This window comes from Zalophus californianus, chromosome 9 (assembly GCF_009762305.2).
Source record: "Zalophus californianus isolate mZalCal1 chromosome 9, mZalCal1.pri.v2, whole genome shotgun sequence".
In the NCBI taxonomy this organism is placed as follows: domain Eukaryota; kingdom Metazoa; phylum Chordata; class Mammalia; order Carnivora; family Otariidae; genus Zalophus; species Zalophus californianus.
The window spans coordinates 9,261,733-9,285,789 of NC_045603.1; the positions used below are offsets into that span (position 1 = coordinate 9,261,733).

The 24,057-nt window shown below is 56.2% G+C and overlaps 1 protein-coding gene across 1 annotated transcript in view; it reads right to left on the reverse strand.

Moving 5' to 3' along the window:
* Positions 1-4,944: 4,944 nt before the first annotated feature.
* The window catches only part of MGAT3 (beta-1,4-mannosyl-glycoprotein 4-beta-N-acetylglucosaminyltransferase), a 37,557-nt gene continuing 18,444 nt past the window's right edge, over positions 4,945-24,057 (reverse strand). Inside the window, 2 exon segments of the mRNA XM_027594937.2 lie at positions 4,945-9,401; positions 9,404-9,783. Coding sequence (XP_027450738.2) covers positions 8,182-9,401; positions 9,404-9,783 — 1,600 coding nt within the window. The 3' untranslated portion in view covers positions 4,945-8,181.

Here is a 24,057-nt window from a genome sequence, read left to right on the forward strand (position 1 = left end):
TGGACAGCATAGGAGACGGTCCTGGGTTCACATCTCAGTGCCTCTACTTACTAGCAGCATCCATTCCATAAATAGCTGTTGAGTTGTGCCAGGAACTGTTTGCTCCCAAGTGTGGGAGAAAAACACAAAAACAGACCATCCTAAGACCATGTGGAAAGGGCAGTGCTGGAGACGTTCGAGACGTAATGGGAGCCCAGAGGATCAGCACCTACCCTGGGCATGGGGAGGCAGAGGTGGGAGCCTTACCAGCAAGGCCTCCTGGAGAACCTCACGAGTGGAGCCTGAAAGAGTGAGTAAGAGTTAGGTACAAAATGGCAGCAGAAGGTTCTGGGCCAAGAGAATAGTGTGCATGAACTCAGGAAGGTTTTCTTTAGAGGAGTTAGAAGGCTTTTGGTTATAAGTAGCAGAAAACCCAGCTCAAAGTGTCTCTCACAAAGGGAATTTACGGGCTCACATAACTGAGAAGTCCTAACTGTGGGTTTTGGGTGAGGCTCTACCCAGCAGCCAATGCTATAAGCTATATACTCCTCCCTCTTATTCCTTGTGGTGGGGGCTCTTTTCCCACCCTTCTTGAAGAACTTCTTTTCCAGGAGCTTCCAGCAATTTTTTCTTCTGTATCACTAACCTGGATTGTCCATCCCTAAAGTAATCACCCTGACCAGGCAGTGGGTGTACCAACTGGTGTAGCCATTCAGGGCTCCCCCAAGAGCTGGCTGTGTGCATGTGTGAGTGGGCACATTTGTGCGTGTGCGTCAATCTCACCCAAATGCACGATTAAGAAGTTCTGGTAGGAAGAGATCCTGAGAAGAGTGACTGCAAATGTCCACTACAGCCAGCATTTACTGAATGCCTACTGTATGCCCAGCTCTGTGCTAGCTGCTTTTCATGCATCCTTTAAGCCCCTTGATGCTTTGAGGTGGGAGTCATCATCTCCACTTTACAAATGCTGAAATGAGGGCTTAAGTCTGAGGAACACATCCAGGGTCGGCTGATTAGCAAGTGGGGACCTGGGATTTGGACCCCGGGTAGTGAAAATAACACAGTCTCCGGCACACAGTAGGCACTAAATAAATGGTAGCTACTGTTAGGAAGAGTTCAAGGAAGACTCCCAGATTTCCAGCTGTTGCATGGGTAGATGAGGGGTCATCAATGGGATGGAGAATACAGAACAGAAAGAACAGCCCTGGGCGGGGGTGGGGAGGAAGCTGAATTCATTTGGTCGCATGGTGTTTGAGGCGACCTTGACACCTTGAGGACCAATCCAACAAGCTGTTGGATCCACGGGCTGGGTGCCCAGGAGGGAGGACTCCCTGGAGAGACTGATCCAGCACCACCTGGGTGAGAATCAAGAAGATAGGCAGAAGCAGTGGGTCCAGGATTAAGTCCTGGGGAGCCCCCTTATTGAAGGGGTGCATGGAATAAAAGGATCCCAGGAAGGAACATCAGGAAGGAGGAAGAGGAAGTCACAGAGGCTGAGGGAGGGAGTGTGGAGACAGGATGCGTGACCCTGCGTCAGACGTGAGGGAATGGAGGGTGAGGCCGTGGTCATGATGGTGATGGCTCACACTTTGGAGGCTCTCCCGATGCTCTGGGCTCTGTTCCAAGTTCTGAGCACACTCACAACCACTCCGGAGGCCTGTCGCATGAAGATCTTCATTTTGCAGATGAGCATGCTGGAGAAGGACTTGGCCAAGGGCTGGTGAAAGACCTGATGGAGGCAGCTGAGGTTGTGCCGGTGGTGACCTCTGCAACCCACATTCCTTTGGGGCATCCTCCTTCCTCTGGAAGATCTAAGCTGATCAGCATATTCTACCCATGCCCCCCTCTAGTCTCACCAATTGGCCCAGGGATGATCACATGACTTTATTTCTCTAAGTCACTGAGACACAGGCCCAGGACTTTTAGGGAGAGGAGCTCTATTTCTTCTGTGCTAAGTTCACAAGACGAGATGCTGTGAGGCCTGGAGCTGCTGCAGCCATCTTGCAGGCATGAGGATTAAGGCTGTCTGGGAACAAGGACAACACGAGATAGGAAGTGGAGCTGAGCCGAGCCACAGAGAGAGCCGGATGACAACGTGACAGTAAGCTCCACCTCAAGCTGTACCTGAAGCCTTTGCTGTGACTAAAGTAACCTGTTAGCAAGCCGATAAATTTCTTCTCTGCTTTACTCATTTGGGTTGGCTTTTCTGTCATTAACCGAAAGCAAACTGTGTCAGTCATCTTATGGCCACAATTACGCTGTGTAACAAACCACCCCAGTGGCCAAAGCAATTGAGCTCACAAGACTGGATTAATGTTTAGGCTGAACTCGGCCGGAAGCTCTCCTGGTCTTGGCTAGGCTCACACACCATGGTGGTCGGCGGGGATGATGGGAACCACCAACCCACATGCCGAGGCCACAGCGGCAATGACCGGTGCCGCTGTTGATGGTTTGTCTCTAGAAGCTTTCAGCAGTCTAGGATAGGTGTTTGAAAGGTGGTTTGTGGTACCAATGTGGGGTTGGGCTTTTTCTGCCAAAGGACAGGGTTACGGGAAATCAGGAGCACAGGGGAGGTCAGGTTTGGGGGCAGATTGTATCTCAACTTGAGTTTGTGTGATACTTCCTTGAGATTAGGTTTAAGTCACTTTTTTTTTTTTTTTTTTTTTGGCAGGAGACCTCAGAGGTGACGTGAGGTCCTTCTCAGAGTCTCACCTCAGTGGGTCTGTGAGGCCAGGGGGGGCCTGTGTGTGTTAATGTCCCCCTTGTCTGGTGTGCAGTCATTGGTTGACAGCCCTGTTCTTTCGTGACTTATCCCTTCCTTTGTCACCAGTAATCCAGGTCAGGCCTGAGCAGGTGGACACATCCTTTCAGTGACTACCCACGTGCAACTGGGCAGAGGAACCCAACCATTCAGTTGAGCCCGGATTGAAATACGGAACTGTCGGCAAATAATGTGCTGTTTTAGCTATTAAATTTCAGGGTGGCTTGTGTTGAAGCAATAAATATTTGATAGAGTAAACTAAAACATAAAACTTAAACAACTATTGTAATTTAAAGGAGTGAGTTTCCTGCTATAACTGAGTGTCTGGGGATTCACTAGAACGGCACATGAGGGGCCAAGGATGCTGCCCAGGGGGCTGAGCCCGGGCAAGGCTTTTCACTGCTTTGAACTGTAACCAGAGATTTGTGGACATTCCATGATTTGGGGTGCCTGGGTGGGGACTTCCAGTGGGATCCAGGAGGACGGGCCTTGAGGATGTGGGGGTTTTAACTGCCCACAGCTCAAGCCCCGACCTGGAAAGCAACCACACGAGTGCCTTGCTGATTGCTGCCCTTGTCTCCCCCACCCGATGGGGCTTCCCAGGCTGCAGAGCGTGTCCCTGTATTTTATGTTATCCTCTGGATGTTACGTTCTGAAAGCTTTCTATGGACCAATTTTGTATACAGGAGATTGAATCTGGAGGGAATATGCATCCCCTCCAAGGCCACGGAGCCTCCCAGTACCCCCACACCTTCCTGCTGGCCAGGTGAGGGAGATTCTTGTGCCAGCTTCCTAGGCTCGATGACTTCACACCAGCCCTCACCTGACCGCGCTGAGGTGCGCTGACCTGCCGCTGTTCCCCACTGACTGTGATCCCCGCTGAAAGCAGGGACTGGCCTCGCTCCGTGTCCCCTGACCAGGCGCCATGCCTGGCTTGGTTAGGAGCTCGGGTGGTGTCTACGTCTATGATGAGGATGATTCGCTCTGGGACGGGATTTAAGGGTTATACACTTGATCTCAAATGGTGAGGGGTCACCATCACCTTCTTTTGGCTCGGTGCGATGTCTGCATCTCCTCCACTCCCCCACAATCCTGTGGAATCCCACTCCCCACCCCACCTACCCCAAGGACCTGCAGCATGCGCCTTCCTGGGCTTTGGGAGTGTGGCCAGAGTCATGGCTGCCCAGGGGACATTAGCCCCTGCTATAGCCACCAACACTGGCTCTCCTCCCTGGGTCCAGCCTCAGTCTCCCCATCTAACAGGGTGGTTGCCTAGCCACCCGACAGGGGATGGAGGCAGAGTTCAAAGTGTGCCCACTCCCACCATCTCTGAGACTTTCCGTAGAAAGTACCCAGAGGGTTCCTTCCCCAGAACAATACCATTATCCATGGGCCCAGAGAAAGCCTCCAGGAAGGCCCCCCCCCCTTCCACGGCCCCAGGCGCCATCAGAGCACAAGTCCACAGGAGAGCCACGGCCATCCTCACCTGCCCCCAAAGAGCCAGCGACAGGACCAGTGCTGGAGATCCCGGTGCGGTCCTCTTCTGCCAGCCAGTAGCTGTGTGACCTTTGAACCTGTGATGGGGGAGCCTGGCTGGTTCAGGAAGGTGGATCATGGACTCTTGATCTTGGGGTTGTAGGTTCGAGCCCCATGTTGGGTATAGAGATTACTTAAAAAAATAAAATCTTAAAAGAAAAAAAAAGGGAACCTGTGACAGGTATAGAAGAGAAGAGCACTGAGGCGGGAGTGTTTGTTTGGATGCCCCGAGAGCAGGACTTGGGGGACGTCTCCCTCTGGGCAGAGACAGGAGGGGTACCGGCCCACCCGGGAGGGTGAATGTCGCCAGTCCTGGGCCCACTTCTTCTTTCTGTGGCCCTCCTTCCAGCACTTTCCCCTGTCTGGCATTTCTACCAGGTGTGGGTGGGGTGGGGGAGGAAGCTCCCTTGGTGGCATGCGTGTGTGTATGCGTGTGTGTGTGTGTGTGTGTGTGTGCGCGCGCACGCGCGCATGTGTGACTGCATCCCTCCATGAAGGGGCTCTGCATGTCCCCCTTCTCCCCAGCAGCCATCCAGTTCATGGGGAGGCTCGCACCCCACTGGCCCAGCCCTGGCAGTGAGGAGGTCTTTAAGAAGACCAGAACCACTCCCTTGCACCCCTCCCTGACCCAGAGCACCCCCAAACTGGCCCCACACATGTACCTTTCAGACTTTGTAGCTGTTTTTATTATTAATATTATCTTTTCCTTTAAGCATCCCTTTAAGGGTGAAATGAAATCCAACCATTTACAGAGAAAATGATTTCAGAATGTACATATTGATTTTCCCTTACAAAAAAAAATAATACTATTATCATTGGCGTCCTTAAATTATGCATTTCCCAGGGCCCTGCCTTCCGCTTGGAGAAGTCCTGTCTCCCCTCCCCGCCTGCCACCTTTGCCCCCAAAGCTCTCCCATGTCCACTGCTGCGAACCTGCCCCCACGAACTGACATGACCTGTGGGTAGGCTGAGCCTCCTGAGTCTAGAGGTCATAGGGCTAGTGGTTCCCAGGGAAAGACACCTAGGGGAGCGGTGTGTCTGCACTCCCATTCACAGTTTGGTTTCCTTTCATACTGGGGGAGTGGCCCAGGGCTCCCCTGCCCCCCCCAAATTCCCAGTGTATGATGTGAGTATAAGTGAAACTCTTCAACCCCACACCTTGGCCCCCCCACCCCTCTGATGGCCGCCCTCTCCACCCAATGGCCAGGTCTCCCCTTGGCAGTGACCACTAACATGCTCTGGGTCTGAGAGGGAAGGTGAGGCCTGGCAGGTCTGAGCTCCCCCCCCTTTTCCTTCCCCTGCCCTGGAGCTGGTGAACTGGAGGCCAGGGACCCCCACCAGCCTGGGGAGGGGGGGTCCCCACAGCAGCTGACTGCCAGGGGCATGGGATGAGGAAGGCTGCCCTGAGCTAGGGCTCAGGCATGATTCAGGAGCCCTCAGAGACCGCCGGTCCAGGAGGTGAGCAGAGGTGGCTGGGAAGGCAGGCCCTGGCCTGAGTTGGCCCAGAGCCACAGGGACATTCTGACCTCTTTTGCCACTTCTCAGCTCCAAGAGGGACTGGGAGAGCAGCTGCTATAACTCCAAGGGAGGGGTTCCCTCAGGGCACGCCATGGACTCCCTTGGGGAGGGACCATGGAGGCCAGAGAGCACCCTCCGCCTGCTTCATGCCTGCCCACCAGAGGCTGCTCTGCGGCCAGGTCCCCAGACCATGCCCATGCCAGACATTTCCTTGGACAGAGCTGTGGCAAAGGAGACGCCCTTCTCTCCTGGCCCATCAGGAAACCCCAATAAGACATCCAGAGAACGTCCAGGCTCGAGGCTGGGTGGGACCGGATGGAAGGGTCTAGTTGGGACCAAGATGGGCTGGGGAGGTAGTGAGCTCTCAGCTGTTCAGCCCTCACGTCAGGAGGATTCTCATTCCTTGGACCGAAAGACGGACAGACAGACAGGCCCCGCACCCCCTTTAGCCTTGCTTTCTAGGTTCCCCAAGGGCTTTCTGCCTTAGTTACTTTGTGGGAGCCGCAAGGAGGTGTGGCCACAAGCTCCAGGTCCTGGGGAAGGGGAGGCCTGGGCCCTGCCCCCACATCCATACAGAAGCATATATTTACAGGGACACCCCAATAGAGACACGTACAAGTACACACCAAGCATGCACACATGCCCATAAATACACACACACACGCACACACACACACACACACGCGCGCGCGCGCGCGCGCACAAACATGTACCGTTCCACAGGCAGGCTCTGCATCCTGGCATCACTGGGTGAACATCTATGGGGCCTTGGGAGGGGGGTGTTATCACCCCTCCTACAACTACAGGCTCTGAGTGCCCCCCAACCCTGGGCTGGCAGTGAGTGGGGGCAGGAACAGGTGCTTCCAGGAGTTCTGAACGTGAGAGTAGGATCCTAGGACTGCGTTGGTCATTCCTACGCTCTCTCCCCATCTCCCTCCCTCTGTGCCAGAGATGCTCCTTGTCTCCTGTCTCCATTCTCTCCTCCTTCCTTTACTAAGAGAACTCTCAGGCTGAGGCTGGGCATGTGGCTGAAGACTACCTTTCCCAGCTTCCCTTGCAGCTATTGTGGCCATGTGACTAAGACGTGGCCAGTGAGATGTGATCAGAAGTGACCATGCCATTTCGGGCTCACGCCCTTAACAGGGAAGGGCATGTACTTCTCTTGCCGTTCTCTGCTTCCCCTGGGCTGGGATGCACATGTGATGGTGGGAGCTGAAGCAACCACTCTATCCAGAATTGGAAGGTCCATATGAAGGAAAGCAGAGCTGCCATACCGGATCTGGACCATCTCTCTCTAGACAGTTAAGCTAGAAACAAGCTTGTCTTGCTTAAACCACTGTATTTTGGGGTTTCTTAATTAGAGCAGCTTAGAATCTCACCAATATATCCCCTGACCTCATGAGGCAAAGAGGAATGAGGTGACATACAGCTGGCTTTCAAGTCCCTCCTGGGTCCAGGGCAGCCCCATGGGCCCTTCCTGGCTCTAGCCAGCCCCAGGGAGGGGCGCAAGGGTGACTCTACCAGAGACAGTGGGGAGCTGGGAATGGGGTAATGGGGAACCGCCTCTTCCCCCACGCCCCCTCCCAGGCCCGACCTATGAGGCTGGCTGATGGTCCAGCCTCTGGCTCCCATCCCACCCTGAGAACTGGACTCTTGGCCTTGCAAGGACTGAGTGGGCAGCCCACAAGACAGCAATATAACAAAAGAAGGAATGTCAAGGCCAGGCTTGGAACCACAAGGAAGACTCCTTGGACTTCCACAGACCCCTGCCTACCCCACAGGTGCTATCCAGCACAGGGGTGGCCTAGGGCAGAGTTCTCAGCTCCCTCTGGCTCAGCTCTTCTGAGGACACTGCAGTTCTTCCCAGCTGGCTGCTGTTTTTCATCCCCTCCCACCTTGGTGTCCCCTTTCCCTCCTGGACCCCAAAGTATCTATTTACAGAGCCCCAGGACCTCCTGACACATCCACTTTTCCGCTGCCCGGTCCAAAGCCCCAGGAGGCCAAATGGTAGTTTCTTCCTGGCAGGGCCCACAGCTCCCACCTGGTAGCCCTGGGGAGCTCCTGCAGGTTCCCTTCCCCACCCTGCCTGCCCTCCTCGCTACCCAGTAACCATCAAGCACTCTCGGCTGGCACCCCCCCCCCCTGGCCCGCCACAGGGCTCTTGGTGGTCGCAAGGGCTGGACTCCCCTCTCCTGATGAGGAAGGATGTTTTGTGAGCTCACAGGCCTGCCCCTTGATTCACGAGGGCCTGAGTAGGGAAGACTCCTCCACCGCTCCACTCCTGGTCTTCTCAAGAACCAGCCAGAGGGCAGAGGGAGGCAGGAAAATACCAGGAGGGGCAGCCGCAGCCCCCCACCCTGCCACTGGCCCTCTAAGATCATGCAGCCTTAGCCTTCAACCACATCCAATTTGCCCCTGGCGGGTGGCCTTCCCTCGGGACCCCTGTTCCGCCGCCCACCTTCCGCTGTGCTCTTGGGCTCCTGGTAGGGGTTGTCCAGCAGGTAGCGGAACTGGGCGTAGTTGTTGAGCAGGTACTTAGGGGCATACATGTGTTCACTGGGGTCGGCCGGCGGGTACTCCTGCTGCGTGCCGTCAAACCAGCCCCCGGTGCGGATCAAGCTCCGGATGTAATTGAGGTCCCGCTTGTCCTCGTAGTCGCCCCAGCGGGGGAAGTCGCCGTTCTGGGCGGACACGAGCTTGAAGTAGATGCCCTCGGGCGTGAAGCACCAGGAGCAGTGCCAGCCGGCGAAGTGCAGCGGGCTGCCGAGCGACCACTGCACCAGGATGTGGCCCGTGCGGTTCTCGTACTGCCGGAAGTTGGGCATGGTGTAGTACTGGCGGCGGCGCAGGCGGATGCCGTCCAGCCCGTACACCGTCTGCAGCATGTCCACCGTGCAGCCCGACACCACCTCCAGGGTGCCCGGCTGCTTCCAGAAGAAGCCGTACAGCGACTTGCGCATGTGGAAGGCGAACGGCTCCGTCCAGCCGTCGTAGAGCTTGAGGAAGAGCACGCCGTCGCGCGCCGGGATCTCGTCGGCGTCGTCGATGATGAAGACGTCGTCGGGCCGCAGGTTGCGCAGGCGCGACACGCCGTCCTGCGTCAGGAAGGTGCGCAGGTAGTCGTCGGCGATCCAGCCGTCCTGCCGCCCGCCCAGCGGGAAGTGGTCCAGGAAGACGTAGAGCACCTTGTGCCGGATGTACTCGAAGGTGCCGTTGGTGAGCATCTCGCGGAACTTGAGCGGCCGCGGCTCCCCGTAGGCCGTGAAGTTGGACTCGCACACCACGAAGGCGTCCACCACGTCGCCCAGCTCGTGGAAGCGCACGTCCAGCAGGTCGAACTCGTGGTTGATGTTGATGGCGTTGATGACCCGCCGCGGCACCTCGCGGGGCACCAGGCGCTCCTTGGTGGGCAGGTTGGAGTACTGCACCACGGTGGGCACGCCGCAGCTGGGCCCGTGCCAGCCCGGGAGGCACACGCACTCCACCCACTTGCGCCGTGGGCCGCGGGCCCCCGGGCGCTCACGGGCGCTCAGCAGGTGCCGGGCCGGGCCCCGGGCCGAGGAGCCGTCGGCCCCCTCGGCCTTCTCCTCGGGCCGCCCGAGAGGGGCTTCTCCAGCATCTTGGTGCCTGGTTTGAAGCAGACCCCTCCCGCCTTGGTGCGGACGAAATACTCGGTGGTGTCCTCGGGCAGCACGAAGTCCATCCGGTGGAGTTCTTCGGTGGCCTTGCTTGGTGACAGCGGCTGGAGCAGGGGCGAGTGGGAATAGAGCGGCGTTCGCAGCAGGTCGGGGCTGCCCGGCTCCGGGCTGGCCTGGGGCGTGACGGGGGCATTGTTCCAGAAGAAGCTGGACACGAGGTTCGGGCTGAGGGAGGCCAGTTCTCGAGGGAAAGTGACATAGGACAGGGTCTTAAAGAAGTGCAGGAAGGAGATGAGGCACAGGCCGGCCATACAGAACATGAGAAAGAGCTTGTAGCGTCTCATCTTCATCCTGCAGTAAAGAGGGATAGAGCAGACGGATCAGGGGTCTGCAGACCTTGGTGAGGAGAGCCTGAGGCCCCTCTCCTAAGGGAGGGAACCCAGGGAGGCCTTTGCAGCCACCGTGTCTGTGAACGTCCTGGCCAGTGCCTGGCACCCCTACAGGAAGTCACCTCCTGGCCCCCACGAGTCCAGCCTGTGAGTCCAACTCGCTGTACCAGGTACCTCTGGAAGGCGAGGCATCACGGAAATTCCCTTCCGGGCTCAGGACCTCCTCCTTTCCCCTCAGAGAGTACCAGGTCACCACACCCACCACACGCACCCCCTCTGCAGCCTGATCCTCCACCTGGCCTGCTTCGCCTGACCAGACTGGCTTCGGCTTCACCGCTTGACTTTGCTCTAGGAACAATGCAGCCTGGGAAAAGCCCAACTCTGCAGTGCAGAACCTGCCCCAAGGGAGGGGGAGAGTGGGCTGCAGGCTGCCGACGTGGGTCCGTCCCCTCCCTGCCCTGCCCGGGGTGCTTTCCTCTCTTTTCTTTTCTTTCTTTCTTTCTTTTGTGGATATGTTGACAAATCTTTTTTTTTTTTTAAAGATTTTATTTATTTATTTGAGAGAGAGTGAGAGCGCATGAGCAGGGGGAGGGCAGAGGGAGAAGCAGACTCCCAGCTGAGCAGGGAGCCCGATTCGGGGCTCTACCCCAGGAGCCCAGGATCAAGACCCGAGCCAAAGGCAGATGCCTAACCGACTGAGCCACCCAGACGCGCTTGACATATCTTTTTAATTCCTTTTCACTGAAAAAATTCACAGGTCTCAAGGAAACACATTTAATTCTAACATATTTAAAAGAATAAGTAAAAGTTCCCCTTCATTACCCCTTTACTAGACCAATCTCCAGGCATAAACAGTTTGATCTGTTTGAGGTGTGTTGCTGGTTTTATATGCAGCATTTCTGTTTTTGATTTCCTATTTTTCATAAATATTATCACATTGGATATTAAGTACAATCAAGTTGTTTTCCTCAATCAATGATAGAGATTTTTGTATCAGTAGTAATAAATCTACCATTTCCTTTTAAATCCCACACAATATTCCATGGTTATTTTGAATGAATCACTCTCTATTCATGAGTGACTCATGAGTTTAACCATTCTTTCTATTCACTTACACAGTTTGATTTATCAATTAGCTTATGGCTGTGGAATGGAGAGCCTTGTATATTGTTTTTTACAATTTAAGTAAACTTTCTATTGTAGAATATTTGTAGCATATCGGAAAAGTTGCAAAGATAGCACAGAGGGTTCCCTTACACTCCTCACTTGGTCTCCCCAGTGGTTAATGTCTTACACCACTGTGATACATTTGTCATAACTCAAAAATTGAAATGGCCACATTACTATTAACTGAAGTCTATACTTCATTCAGATGTGCTATTTATCTCATGAATGAACCTGCGGAGCAAGAACACACTTCTGACTATAATCCTCCAGCTTGTTTTGTCCTAGAGCCCAGGGAGGTGCGCAGGCAGGCTGGGAGGCTACACTCATTGTGCCCAAGTAGGACCAGTGACTTGGCTGGATGATCTATCGCGTCTCGGGAGGGGCTAGGACAGAAACTGGCCTTTGGCATCTGGTGTTTGCATTTTCCCTTCCATAGATCCCCATGAGTGAGGCACTGTCCTTCCACGTAGAACATTCTTTCCCTTCAAATGCTCCTTTCTGTGGCTTCTCCTTACTTCTCTGGGTCATTTGGGTGCCTCGCTACCATACGCTCCCCTCCACTTCCTAACTCTGAGGACAGCAGGGGAGAGTGGAAAGATGCACACTTGGCCTCAAACTTCTCTGATCTTAAGCAAGGCTCCTCACCATTCTAAGCCTCAGTTTCTACACCTGTGAAATGGCTATAGCATTCCCGGTGGGCAGCAGGTGCTCAATAAACTTCCGTCCTTTCAAGGCTGGAAGGTTCCGACATACTTTTCTCTAAGCTATGTGGTCATAAGGCACAGAATCATGAAATGTTTGATCTAGAAGAGATTTTAAGAACCCCCTCCTCCAATCTTCTAATTTTACAGAGGAGGAAACCAGGACCCAGGGGGCTTCAGGGACCCGCTTGTTGTTACAAAGCTGGGGCAGGAACCTGGGTGGCTTGCCTCCTGTTCTACCCCCTTCCCAGCTTCACGTTGGTGAGGAGTCCTGAGGAGGGTGGTGAGGAACAGTGGAGTGGCTGCCAAGTCCCCGGGCCGGGGTACTTGCACTCTCAGTTCCAAGGGGACCCACCTCCTCCAGTTTGAATGCCCAGCCCTCCTGGAGCCTGCCCGAGGGTGGCTGGCACAGCTGACTGCCGGCAGTAAGGCAGGACAGTTGGGGCGGGGGACCTGGCCTCTGCTAAATGTCAGCTGTCCCAGGGCAGGGGCGGTTTGCTGCTGGTCTCCACTGGCTTTTGGGAAGGCGGGAGGGAGGGGCTGCTCCTTGGCAACATTTGGAAGTGGGTCTTCTGGGCTCCTCTCTCTCTAATGGATCCCAGCCCTACTCTGGCAAAGTGAGACCAGGCAGACCAGGCCAGCAGGGTGAGTGGTGGGGCAGAGGGGTGAGGCCCGATACAGACGGGTAGATAGGAGTTCCTGCTGTGGCAGAGACCAGGCATCAGGCAACACTGCAGATGGAGGTCAGCACAGCAGAAGCCTCCAGACTGACCCACCAGAGGGCCCTGAGGACCTAGTAAGGCAGCCCTGATCCTTCTGGCAGGCTCTTCTTTCCCACTTGAAACCTGTCTCTATGGAGCACACCCCAATCCTGGCCCTTGTTGGACTGAACTAGCCCATGAGCTGTGGAGGGCGGGGCCAGGCTGCCACTCCCGCTCATTCCCCCCAGCAGCAGTGGCCCTGCTGAGCGAGAAGGGCCCCTACAGCCTCACCAGGGTCACCCTGACCCAGCTGCCCCTCGGCTCCCCGGCCGGGCTGGCTTTCAGGATCTGGTTACACCTGGCCAGATGTGCCCTTCGGAGAACAGACTCACCAGGTGCTTGGGATCCCCCTTTCACTGGAGCTTTCAGAGTGAGGGCCTTTGATAAGGCTCCAGCCTGGCTTGCTGCGGAGAATCAAGTGTGTGTGGCTAATTTCATTGCTTGGGCTGCTTAGGAGATGCCGAAGCACATGGTGGTCGGCCTGGAGCAAGTCAGTGCCTCACAGACCAGATTTTCTGGGACACCTTCACTTTCAGCTTCACGCTTACTCCTCCTTCACTCTTACTCCCCGATCCCTTTTTATCTTATCTTCATGTATTTCAGTAAGTGCTTGAAATACTTTTTTTTTTTCCCACTGAGTGGCAACTAAATAGGAAACTGAATAAATAAAGCATTGGCTCCTGAGGTCTCATACAAATCTCATGTACCTTGGGAGGTTACTATAACCACCCATTTTACAGATGGGGAAACGGAGACTCAGAAAGATGACAAGGTTTTTCCCAAAGGCCATTAGGACAGTTCTGTTCCCATGCCAGCACCTTCCTCCCTCCTTACAGCTGAGATGAGCCCTCCAGGTGGCCCAGCTGTGGGCTAAATCTGTGGAACCAAATTAGGCCCCAGCTGGCAGAATTTCTACCTCTGTTATAAAGCTTCGCCAAGAATCCATCAGGTATCACAGCAAAGCTGACGGTCATTGACGCTCACAAACCAGTGACTGTCCCGAGCACATTCCACACTAGACCTCACTGAATCTTCGCAACACGAAGCAGGTACCATTGTCATCCCCATCTTACAGATGACGCCGAGGCCAGAAAATGACATAACTTACCCAGTGTCACAATTAGTAAGGGTCAGACTCTGTGGGGTCCAGTGGTAAATCTGTCCTGAGCCCCTTCCATCTGCCACATTCAACCCAAGTAGGGTGACACCCATGAAGAGTCTACTGGTGACCAGTGAAGACAAGCCAGGGGATGGAACAGCCACCATCACATTTGACCCACACAATACCCCACAGGGTGCCCACCTGACCCATATCATCCACTCACGCAGCAACTACTTATCAAGAGCCCGCTGTGTGCCAGGCACTGTGCTAGGCCCTGGGAGCCCAGGAGACAAGGCAAACGAGGACCCACCTCCGTGCAGCATACCCGGGGGTGAACAGGACAAGGGACTGCAATAAACTAGAAATAAATGAGTCAAGTAATACTGTGCATTAGAAAGAGTCGTGCTCCAGAGAAAAAGCTGGGTAAAGGCTAGGAGGTAGAGTGGGCTCGGTGACAAACAGGGTGCTCAGTGCAGGCCTAACTGAGAAGATGGAGACTTGACAAAGACGAGGGGGCAGGGGAAGAAGGTTCTGGGCAGAAGGAACAGCCGGTGCTCAGGACGGAGGTGGACAGGATGGGCCCAGATCACATGGCCCTGGGGTCACAGCAGGAAATGTGGCTTTCACAGGAGGATTCTGGGCAGAGGAGGAACATGACCTGACTTTGGTCTGCACAGACTCACTCAGGCTGCTCTGTTGAGAGCACACGGTTGGCTGCAGGGTGGAGCAGGGAGCGTGGCGAGGAGGCCCCAGCGCCATCCAGGTGTGACGGGGGCGGCTTGAACCACGGTGAGAGCTGTGCAGAAAGCACTTAGGTTCTCTTGGATTTGCTGAAGACCTGGATGTGAAATGTGAGCAAGGAGTCTGGACCGAGAAGGACGGAGAAGCCTCTGACTGGGGTAGGGGCCACCCCTCAACAGCCTTCACGGAGATGGGTGAACAGCAGAGCTGGGCTTTGAGTCAGGCCATCTCTGCAGGTCCTCGCTCTCACCCTCAAGCAGCATCCCTCCCAGCAGATGCAAACACTGAGGCTGAGTGAGGGGCGTGGCCAGTCACTTTGCGGGCTAATGGCAGAGCCTGGCTGTTGACTTTGGTCTCTGGATCCAAATCTCATGTCCTTTCCACAGTACATTTGGTCTAGAAGCTTCACAGGGTAGATGGGGGTGGGGTGAGCAATGCTTTGCATCTGACATTCCCCTGTGGGCTCTGGGAGGAGGAGCTGGGTTGGGGGCATTGTCCAGCTCACCATTCTCCACCCCCTACTCCTGCTGGCTGGCATGCATTAGCTTGAGCCCCTCTGGGAACTCAGGACCCCAGGTGGGGTGCAGTGGCCAGGACCTGCCTGGAGAAGCAAGTTAGCTGAGGAAGGACTTGGGGTATCTAAGGGGCTGGCCCACTGCCCTCCAAGGCCTAGGCAGGCAGTTCCCTAAGGACAAAACCCCTGTCTGGGTCCCTCCTGCTGCTGAGGATGACCTTAGGCAGCTCAGAGGCCATACTTAGGCCCTTACTCATTTCAGTAAAATTCACTGGTATTTCTCCAGTGCTTGCTTTGTGTCAGGGCCGGCCTCTCTTGAAACCAAGTGGCTTCTGTCCCGGGTTAGAACCTGGAAGAGCCAAACTGAGTTTTGCCAACCCTCCTTCTGACTCCCTGCATCAGCCTCTGGGTTTAAATAGCCACTGTCAACCTGAGTCTCAAGATTGCTTGGCCTCTCTGAGCTTCAACTCCCCCATCTATAAAATGGATATAATCATTCCTGTCCTGCCTATTTTAAATGAGACACCAAATCAGAGAGACCAATCCATAGCCCTGCCCTGTTCCCAATGCTCACCATGCTGAGCTCACCTTCCCTGACCTCTGTCTTCCCAGCTGGTCTACCAGCTCCCTGGGGCAGGGAGCTGTACACAGAAGGTGCTCAACAAAAGCACCCTGCATTGCCCTGGGCCTCCTCAATGTGCTCACCATCACTTCCATACACACAGACTCTGGAACAAGACTCCAAATCCTGGCTCTGCCATCTCCTATGTAGCCTTGGGCAAGTTCACAACTTTCCTCCTTTTTTTCATCTATAAAATGAGGGTTCAATAATCCATGTAAAGTGCCTGGCTCATAGTGAGTACGAAATAAACTTTAACTCTTCTTACTCCTGTTGCTATGTCCCAGCCTGGCAGAGAGAACCTTTGGGTGGGGGCACGGCAGGAGTAAAGGCTTGGAGGTGAGCCCCTGGCAAAGCCTGGGCCTTGGTGGGTGCTGTCCCATCGCAGAGGAGCAAGGAGCAGGGCAGGGGCTCAGCAAGCGAAGCCTAGGCAGAAACTGAGTCGGAAGGTGGAGGGGCTGGGGAAGGGCGCCCTGCTTCCTGGGGAGCCGGGGAAAGGAGGAATTTCAGACTCTCTAAGAGCCTCCCCAGCACCCCCACCCCAACATACACACTCCATGAGCTGTACCCAGCCCAGGGGCCTGGGTCTCCTGCATGAAGGTGGGGGGGGGGGCTGGGTGCTTCCTGGTAGCAGATAATCAGGGATGGGGGAGGCTAAGGCTGACCCTGACCCAGGATGGTGGCAGGATCAGACCACCCTGGGCCTCCTCTTCTTGTGCTGACTTGTGGCTGTGGCCATGCCCCAGAAGGTGCCCTTGGGCAGGTTTTCTTCCTTCCCTCCTCTTCCTGCTCTTTCCTTCTCCTCCTTGTGCCCACTTTCTCTGGGCTCTGCTTAGAAGGTTGACTGGGTAAGGGAGGAGAACAGAAGAGCCCAAACCCCACAACCCATCCATGATCTCAGGGTCAGGGCTCAGGCTGAGTCTGGGTGGGGGGCTCTGGGGCAGAGAGGACAGGTGCTCCCTGGAGACCACAGGCTATGACTGTGGGCCTGGCCAGGCCAGCAGGAGCCTCATGGATGCAGACATACCCTGACAGCTGTCATTGGAGTGACGGGAGGCTCCTGTGGAGCTCTCCATGGTCCTGAGCTAGCCTGCGCTGACCAGGGTCCTAGCTCAGCCCCGGGAATGGCCTCCACCAGCCTCCTCCGTGGTTCAGTGGCTGATGTCCTAATGGGCACTTCCCCTGCCCACCATTCTCTGGCCCCCTTCCCTGCTGGCCTCAAGACACCTGATCCCTGGTGTCCTCAGTTCTGGAACAGCCACGGGGCACTCAACTCCTACACTGGGTGAAGGGATCAGCTGTGGTCTGCGTCCAGCAGCAAAGAGGTCTGACACCTAGTAGGTGCTCAGGACGCTCTGGAAATGCCATGAGGGGAAATCTTGGGAGGTTGCACAGCTCACCTTATCTCCCCTCTTGGGCAGGAAATGGTCCATCTACAAACCCCAGCCTGGGAGCACCTCTGAATGCACCCCCACTTCCTCTCTCTCCATCAACTAGTTCATCTGCTTGAAAGGGCATCTTGGGGGCGCCTGGGTGTCTCAGTCGTTGGGCGTCTGCCTTCGGCTCGGGTCATGACCCCAGGGTCCTGGGATCGAGCCCCGCATCGGGCTCCCTGCTCCGCGGGAAGCCTGCTTCTCCCTCTCCCACTCCCCCTGCTTGTGTTCCCTCTTCGCTGTGTCTCTGTCAAATAAATAGATAAAATCTTAAAAAAAGAAAGGGCATCTTGATTTTGAGCTGAAGCCTGCCTCCCTGTGCTCACCACCACCCCATTCCAGTCTTATCCTATGTGACCCAAGGGCTCTGCCCATCTCCCTGAGGGAGGCAGGAGGTGTATCTTGGCAGCAAACTCTGCCTAAGACACAGGGTAGGCACAAGGGTTGTGACGTCCGATCCGAACACTGCCTCTGACCTTGGCAAGTTATCCTACGTTTCCCGGCCTCAGTTCCCCTTCTCTGTAAAATGGAGGTATAACAAATGAATTAATCCATGCAAAGGACTAGTAACTGTGCCTATGCATCAAGTAGGTGCTTAGTGAACACTGGCCTTCATTGTCACTGGAAATCAGGAAGATTTGGCCTGAACCCCAGTGCTGTAATTTACTGTGTGCCCTCAGGCAAGTTACTTAGCCTCTCTGAGCCTCAGTCTTAGCCATAGAAGGAAGATATCCTCTCCCTTGCAGTCCTGTTGGGAGATCTGGATGAGCCGTGGTATCAAAGCATCCTGCATGGAGCCCAGCACTTGGTAGATGCTCTAAAAATGCCTGTTTCTTTCCTTCCATTTGCCTTTCCTGCCAGGCAACCAAATGCAGATAACATGACTGAACACGCCAGGCCTGCTCCTGGCCGGCTTTGTTAAAGGACTGAGCCAACTGGAAGGCTGCTTACTACTGACTGGCACTCCCATCACCCCACCGGGCAATCTCAGTGACTCATCTGGCTTTTGGAGCCCAGGGAATCTGGAGTCCCACAGAGGGTCCAGACTCCTCTCCCGGGGTCTGAAGGGCCCCGGATAAGAATATCGTCCAAACCCTCACCCCAGGCCAGTGCTCCTGCCAAGTGCCCATCTGGCCTCTGCTTGTCCAATTCTTAGCACCACCCATTCCAAGCACGTTGGGCTGGTGCTTTTTTTTTCCAAATTCCAAAAAGAATTTTAAAGAAATTCTTTAAATCAGCCTCCCTGGAGCATCTGCAACTGCTTCCGGGTCCTTCCTTGGGGTTAGGCAGAGCAAGGCAGCGCCTGAGGAATCAGAAGACTCTGAGGCAAAATAAGCATCCTTCTAATGTGAGGTTCCATGATCCTACACAGAGGGACGGGCAGAGGAGGCAGCTACGGAGTCCGACAAATTCCAGAGTTCTGGCAAGATGCAAGAAACAACTGACGCTGTGTTTATTTCTTTAGCTTTCATCATTTTATTCATTCCTTCGGCTCCTATCCATCAGGCAGAGCTCCATAAGGGTCAAGCCTACACGCGGGGGTCACCCCACAGCCAGCGCATCATCCAGGCTACTGGTGGACATTTCCCAAGAACCTGCAGTGTGCCAGGCGCTGCCCCTGCAACAGCTGGAAAAATTAGGGGCCCCTTCCTGGGGCCCACTCTGGAGGAAGGTATGTGAGTCTCCATTTTGTAAATGAGGAAATGGACGCTTCGAGGTTAAGCTACTCGCTCAGCCACACAGGACTTGTGGGAATGAAGCAGATGGGAACCAAGATTCCCCAAGCACCCTGCACCTGCCGACAGGTAGACCTGGGGCCCAGCAGGGCTGCTTATTTGGGGGTTCTGTCTGAGGCTAAACATGAATGGCTTGGCTGAGGGAGGGTCTGGTGTACCCTGCCCCCTAGTCCCCAGGACTTCTACTCCCCGGCACTCCTCAGAGAGAAGTCCGCTCAAAGGGCCAGCCCTGGCCAAGGACCCCAGTTGCCCAGGAACTGGAAAGTCCCGGCAAATCCTGTTCACCATGGGGCGGGCGGGAGAACTGCTGCTGCTCCCATCCACAGATAAGAAAAAAGGCCCAAAGGAGAGGCACAGATACACTGGGAGCCATTCTTGGACCAGCCAGATGGGGCGCCCAGGCCCCTCCCCTGGGCACAAGGATCTGGGTCCTACTCTTTCTTGCTGGCTTAGCTCCAGGGCAGGGGGCCGGCTGAAGCGTCAGCCCAATGCCCATGCTCAGGAGCCCTTTCCATGGTGAACCCCACCCGTCCCCCTCCCCCACAAGCAGCCCATGTGCCCTGGCCCTCTCTCCTTGCTCCAAACCCCTCCCCACTCCGCCTGATTCCAGCCCCCTGCCAGACGCCTGAGAACTTTCCCACAGAGTGGTGGTTAGCATGTGCCTGAGAAAGTGGTTCCCAAGTCTGGGACCTGCCCTCAGCTCCCCGGGGCCTTCTCCTCTTTCCCCACTGGTCATTGGCCCACCGAGGACATCAGTGTCTGGTCCCCAGAGGCCCACGGGTACGTGAAGACAAAGAACATTTCCACCAGCTCAGAATGTTCTATTGGACAGTGCTGGAGGCTAAACAGATTAGTCATGCTCAGGCGTCAGCCAATGGCTCAGAAGCCTGCAGTGGCTCCCACTGTCCCGCACTGAGGCTCATGGCTGTTGTGACCCTTGCCTCCTGACATCTGCCCCTCCCTTGCCTTATTCATGTTAACATCATGGCCGCCACTCATCACACGCTTAGATATGCACCAGCTGTCGGCATATGTTTTACATACACTTGACCCTCCCAGCCATCCTTGGAGGTAGGACTTATTATCCCCACTTTACAGATGAGGAAACTGAAGCTCAGAGTGCAAAGCAACTTGCAGAGCATTCCTCTGCTCACCTGCGCACACCCACACTGCCTCCACTTATGGGGGGTGGGGAGGAGGTGCCACTGGCCTGAGCCCCAGACCCCTGAAAGGCTCTGAGCGGAGCAACCCCTGTGCCTGAGGGTGACCAGTAGCGGCTTCCAGAGCGACCCAGCAGCACTCTCCTTGATAGTGGAAACAGCCACGCTACGCTGTCCAATACACCAAGCCGCCAGCCCCACGTGGCTACCGAGCACTTGAAACTGACTGGGAGATGGAGAAACTAATTTATAATTTAACTTAATTTGAATCTTAGTCTAATAGCCACACGTGCTAGCTGCTATGGAACTGGAGCGCGCAGGTTTAGCGGGACTGGGGAGGAGGGGGCAGGGGGCTGGGCTGACAGCGGCAGCCCTGGGGAATGGTGGGGCTGGGCTTGGGAGGAGGCACCAGGAGCGGAGGGGAGGGTACAGGAGGCAAGGAGGCAGACTGGGGCATCCAGCCTGGGACCTAGGGCCAGGGTGGGGAGTGGCGGTGAGCGGCTGGGGTGACAGAGGGAGGGAGTGGGAGGAGGGTCCCAGCCTGGGGGGTGGGGAGAGGTGGGCTGGAGGTGGGACCTGGGAAAGTCTGGGAAGGAGGAAGGGGAGGAGCTGAGCCCAAGCCCGGGGAGGGGGGGCATCTAAGGGTAGAGGGGGCCCGGCCTCATTGTGCAGAGGCAGCAAGGTGGGGCCACGGTGTTCAGGTCACAGGGCTGTAGTGAGGATTTCATGTATTTAAAGTGTTTGGAACACTGCTTGAGAGAGCGACCACCCGGTAGGGATGAAACGTTATCTGGTGAGGGCAGGTGAATGTTTGCCACAGGAGGGAGACTGTGGCATCTGAGGAGGAAGCAGGGACTCCTGGTGGGTGGCTTTGGGGAGGGAAGAGGGGGCTCGATGCAGACACAGACCAACATCCCACAGAAAGGGCTCTGTGGGCACTGAGAACAGGTGTCCCCAAACCAGGTTCTGGGGAATCCCCAGGGTGCTCCTGGGACCAGATGACGACGGGGAGAGGTAACGAAGCCGCGGACAGCTCCCCACAAACAATCAAGAAGATGCTCTCTCAGCTTTTCAATTTCATACATTAGAGTTTCTCCTAAGATTTCGTTCGCAGAAAAACTATACTAAAGAAAGGTCTAAAACCCCCAGCCAGGCAGAGGTGGACGTACATCTCGGAAGGGCTGCAAGTACTGTGATGGCCACACTCACAGCCGGGGCCTCGGGGAACAGCCATGCCAGGAGCTGGCTGTGCCTCTTGCCTGCGTCCCCTCAATGGTCCAGAGAGGGGACGTGGACGCATCCCAGCAGGGGTGCTGGGGCTGCTGGGGCAGAGGTGGGAGGAGAGGGTGGTGGCCACCCAAGCGTGACTGGCGGCCACCGAGCCAGAGATCATGTCTCTCCCAACCCCTGCTTCTGCCCTGTCACAGTAAACCTCAGCAGCGACTGGCCTTGTCCCCGGCCCTGTTCATTCCATTCCCACACTGTGATTCTCCAAGTCAGGCTGACCCTGTGTTCCCGGAGCCCAGCATGGGGCCTGGCCCAGACATTCAGTGAATGTCTGGGACAAGCCAAAGGGATGAGCACTAAGGTGGAATTTCAGGCACAGGGATCTGGCTGTGTCCCCGTCAGCAGGGCCACATATAGTCATGGATTTGCCGTTGCCGTATGAAGAATTGAGAGGCGTAGCTGCTCTGCTGGGGGCTGGACCTGGAGGGTGGGAAGGAGCCCAGGGGCTGGAGGGGGGTGGGGATGTGAGGCTTACAGATCGCTGGTGCCTCTGCCCTGCCTGAGGTGGGTGGAGAGAGCAAGATCAGTCCTGGTTTGGAGCTGGGGGTGCAGCAGGGAACAAGATGCATAGATGAGGTCCCTCCCCTAGAGCCCAGTCCGGGGAAGGGACAGAGGACAAATGAGAAAACGGGCCAACAGAGGATGCCAGGGGTGAGGGTGGGCCTCCCGAAGAGAGGACATTTCAGCTGAGACCCGAGAAGGAGCCACCTCACAGAGGAGGACACCCCCAGTGTGGTGACAGCAAAGTGGGAGGGTGGGGGGTGGGGGGGCATCTGAGTCTGTGAAGGGCCTGTGGAGCCTAGTGGGGCTGGCAAGAACACCCCACAAGCCTGGGCCCCCCATCTCAGCGGCCACCCTCCCGAGTCAGTAATCCGGATGCAGCTTAAACCCTCTAACTGGGCAGGGCTGGACCGGTCTGGGGAGCAAGTGGGTCTGGAACATTCCTCCCAGAAGGCGGCGCCTCCATCATCTTCACCTTCTGGCACTTCCTGAACGGCCTGGCTGCCAGATGCTAAATGCCTTACTCCATTTATCCTCACAGCCATCGGGGGGTGAAGAGACGGGCTGAGGGGGCTGAGGGACCTGCCTGGGACTCACATCCACTCACCACTTCTAGGGGTCCTCATTCAGGGGGCAAGTTCTCGGCTGCTGCCTTCAGCCTTGCCCAGGGCAAGGGCTTTCCCAGCCCCTCACCCCATGAGGGGTAAAGAGGGTCGCATCCAAAAAGCCCCGACACAGACCAGTCCTCTGAGATCCTGAGCCAAAGTTCATCCCCTGCCGCTCCCCGACGCGGAAGGCACGGCAAGGCCTGTTGGCACCCCCTTCCAAAACGCTCCCAGGACCCAGCCCCATGCCTCCTCCTCCTCACTGGCCTGCCTCCTTTTTTTTTCTTCTTCCTGTCTTGACATTCTTTTTTTTTTTTTAAAGATTTTATTTATTTATTTGAGAGTGAGAGAGAGAGCACATGAGAGAGGGGAGGGTCGGAGGGAGAAGCAGACTCCCTGCTGAGCAGGGAGCCCGATGCGGGACTCGATCCGGGACTCCAGGATCATGACCTGAGCCGAAGGCAGTCGCTTAACCAACTGAGCCACCGAGGCACCTGACATTCTTACTTTTTGAACAAGGGGTGCTACATTTTCATTTGACACTGGGCCCCACAAATTCTGTCACTGCCAAGTCCCCATCAGGCCACATGTCCCCCATCCCCAGCTCAACCCCCTCCCACAAGACCCTATGCCCACCCAATCCACCCCCCCCCCCAGTCTGGCTCAGAATGAAACCCAAGCTCCTCTTTGGGCCCACAGGCCCTGCCAATCTGGTCCCTGAATCTTCGATGCCCTCGCCTCCCTCGTCCACTGGGCTCCGGCCACAGTCCCCACCTTTCATCCTCAGGGTCCTCCCCCTGGCTGTTCCTCTATCTGGAATGTGGCTGCCTGCTCAGAGGGGCCCTCCCGCCCCAGCGGCTAGAGTGGCTGTCCCCTCCCTAGGTCATCGCCCCCCCCCCCCCCCCCCCCCGGGCAACCACTGCGGAAGTGAGCTGTCTCCTTGTTTACGTGTTAGTGGTCTGTCTTACCCACCCACACCCCGGCGCTTGGAACGTCAACAGCAGGAGAGCAGGGGCATCATGAACCTCAGTCACCGGTCACCGGTCTCGGCAGCTCCCCACCCCCTTGGACAAAGCCAGGCCCAGAGAAGGCGCTCCAGAAACAGCTGTTGCGTGACGACCAAACTCTGAAGAGAAATGATGACAGACTCTGAGTGACAAGTATCATCTAGTTTGGGGGGCCTGGGGCAGCAGGCCTGGCCAGAGCGTACCCATACCTAGCAGGGTGCTCTGTCCTGCTCCTGGGCCCAGAGAAAGCCCCCCCACCCCCACCTCGCTCCTCAGCCCTGCTGAGATCAGCGCAGGGTATCGGGCAGTGCCGGCCCCGCCCACCAGGCTCCCCCAGCCTCCAGGGGGACAATGTACAAAGGGCCACTTCTGTGCAGAGCTTCAGCTCCATTTCCAGCCCAAAGGCCCGTGGGTGGGGGAAGGGTGGGGAGGATGTACCCTACGTACGCCTCGTCTGTCTTCATGGGGCCTTTGCACAGGGCCAGGAGGGCCACAGATTCAAGCCACAGTGTGGACAGGCTCTGTTCCATGAGCTGCACCTTGGGGAGTGGTGGGGGGGAATGCCCCTGCACGGGGGAGGGAGGGTGCCCTTGCAGAGGTCAGTCCTGTATACCCAGGCAGGAGCAGAGGTGCTCCCGTGGGCACTTCCCCCGGGGTACAGGGCACAGGCAGGGGGGTGCAACTATCCTCAAGAGGCTAGAGTGCCGTGGGGTTAAGGGACAGAGAGGAGCAGACCCGGCGGGTCCATGGCTGCAAAACCGGGCACAAAGAACTCACTCCAACAGTTGTCCCAGCAACCTGAGCTGATAACCTGTGACCTGAGCCTGGCACCCAGGGACACCGGGACGACTTCGGGCATTCCCAACATTCCTCCTCCTGGGCCTCGACGTGATGTGACCGTC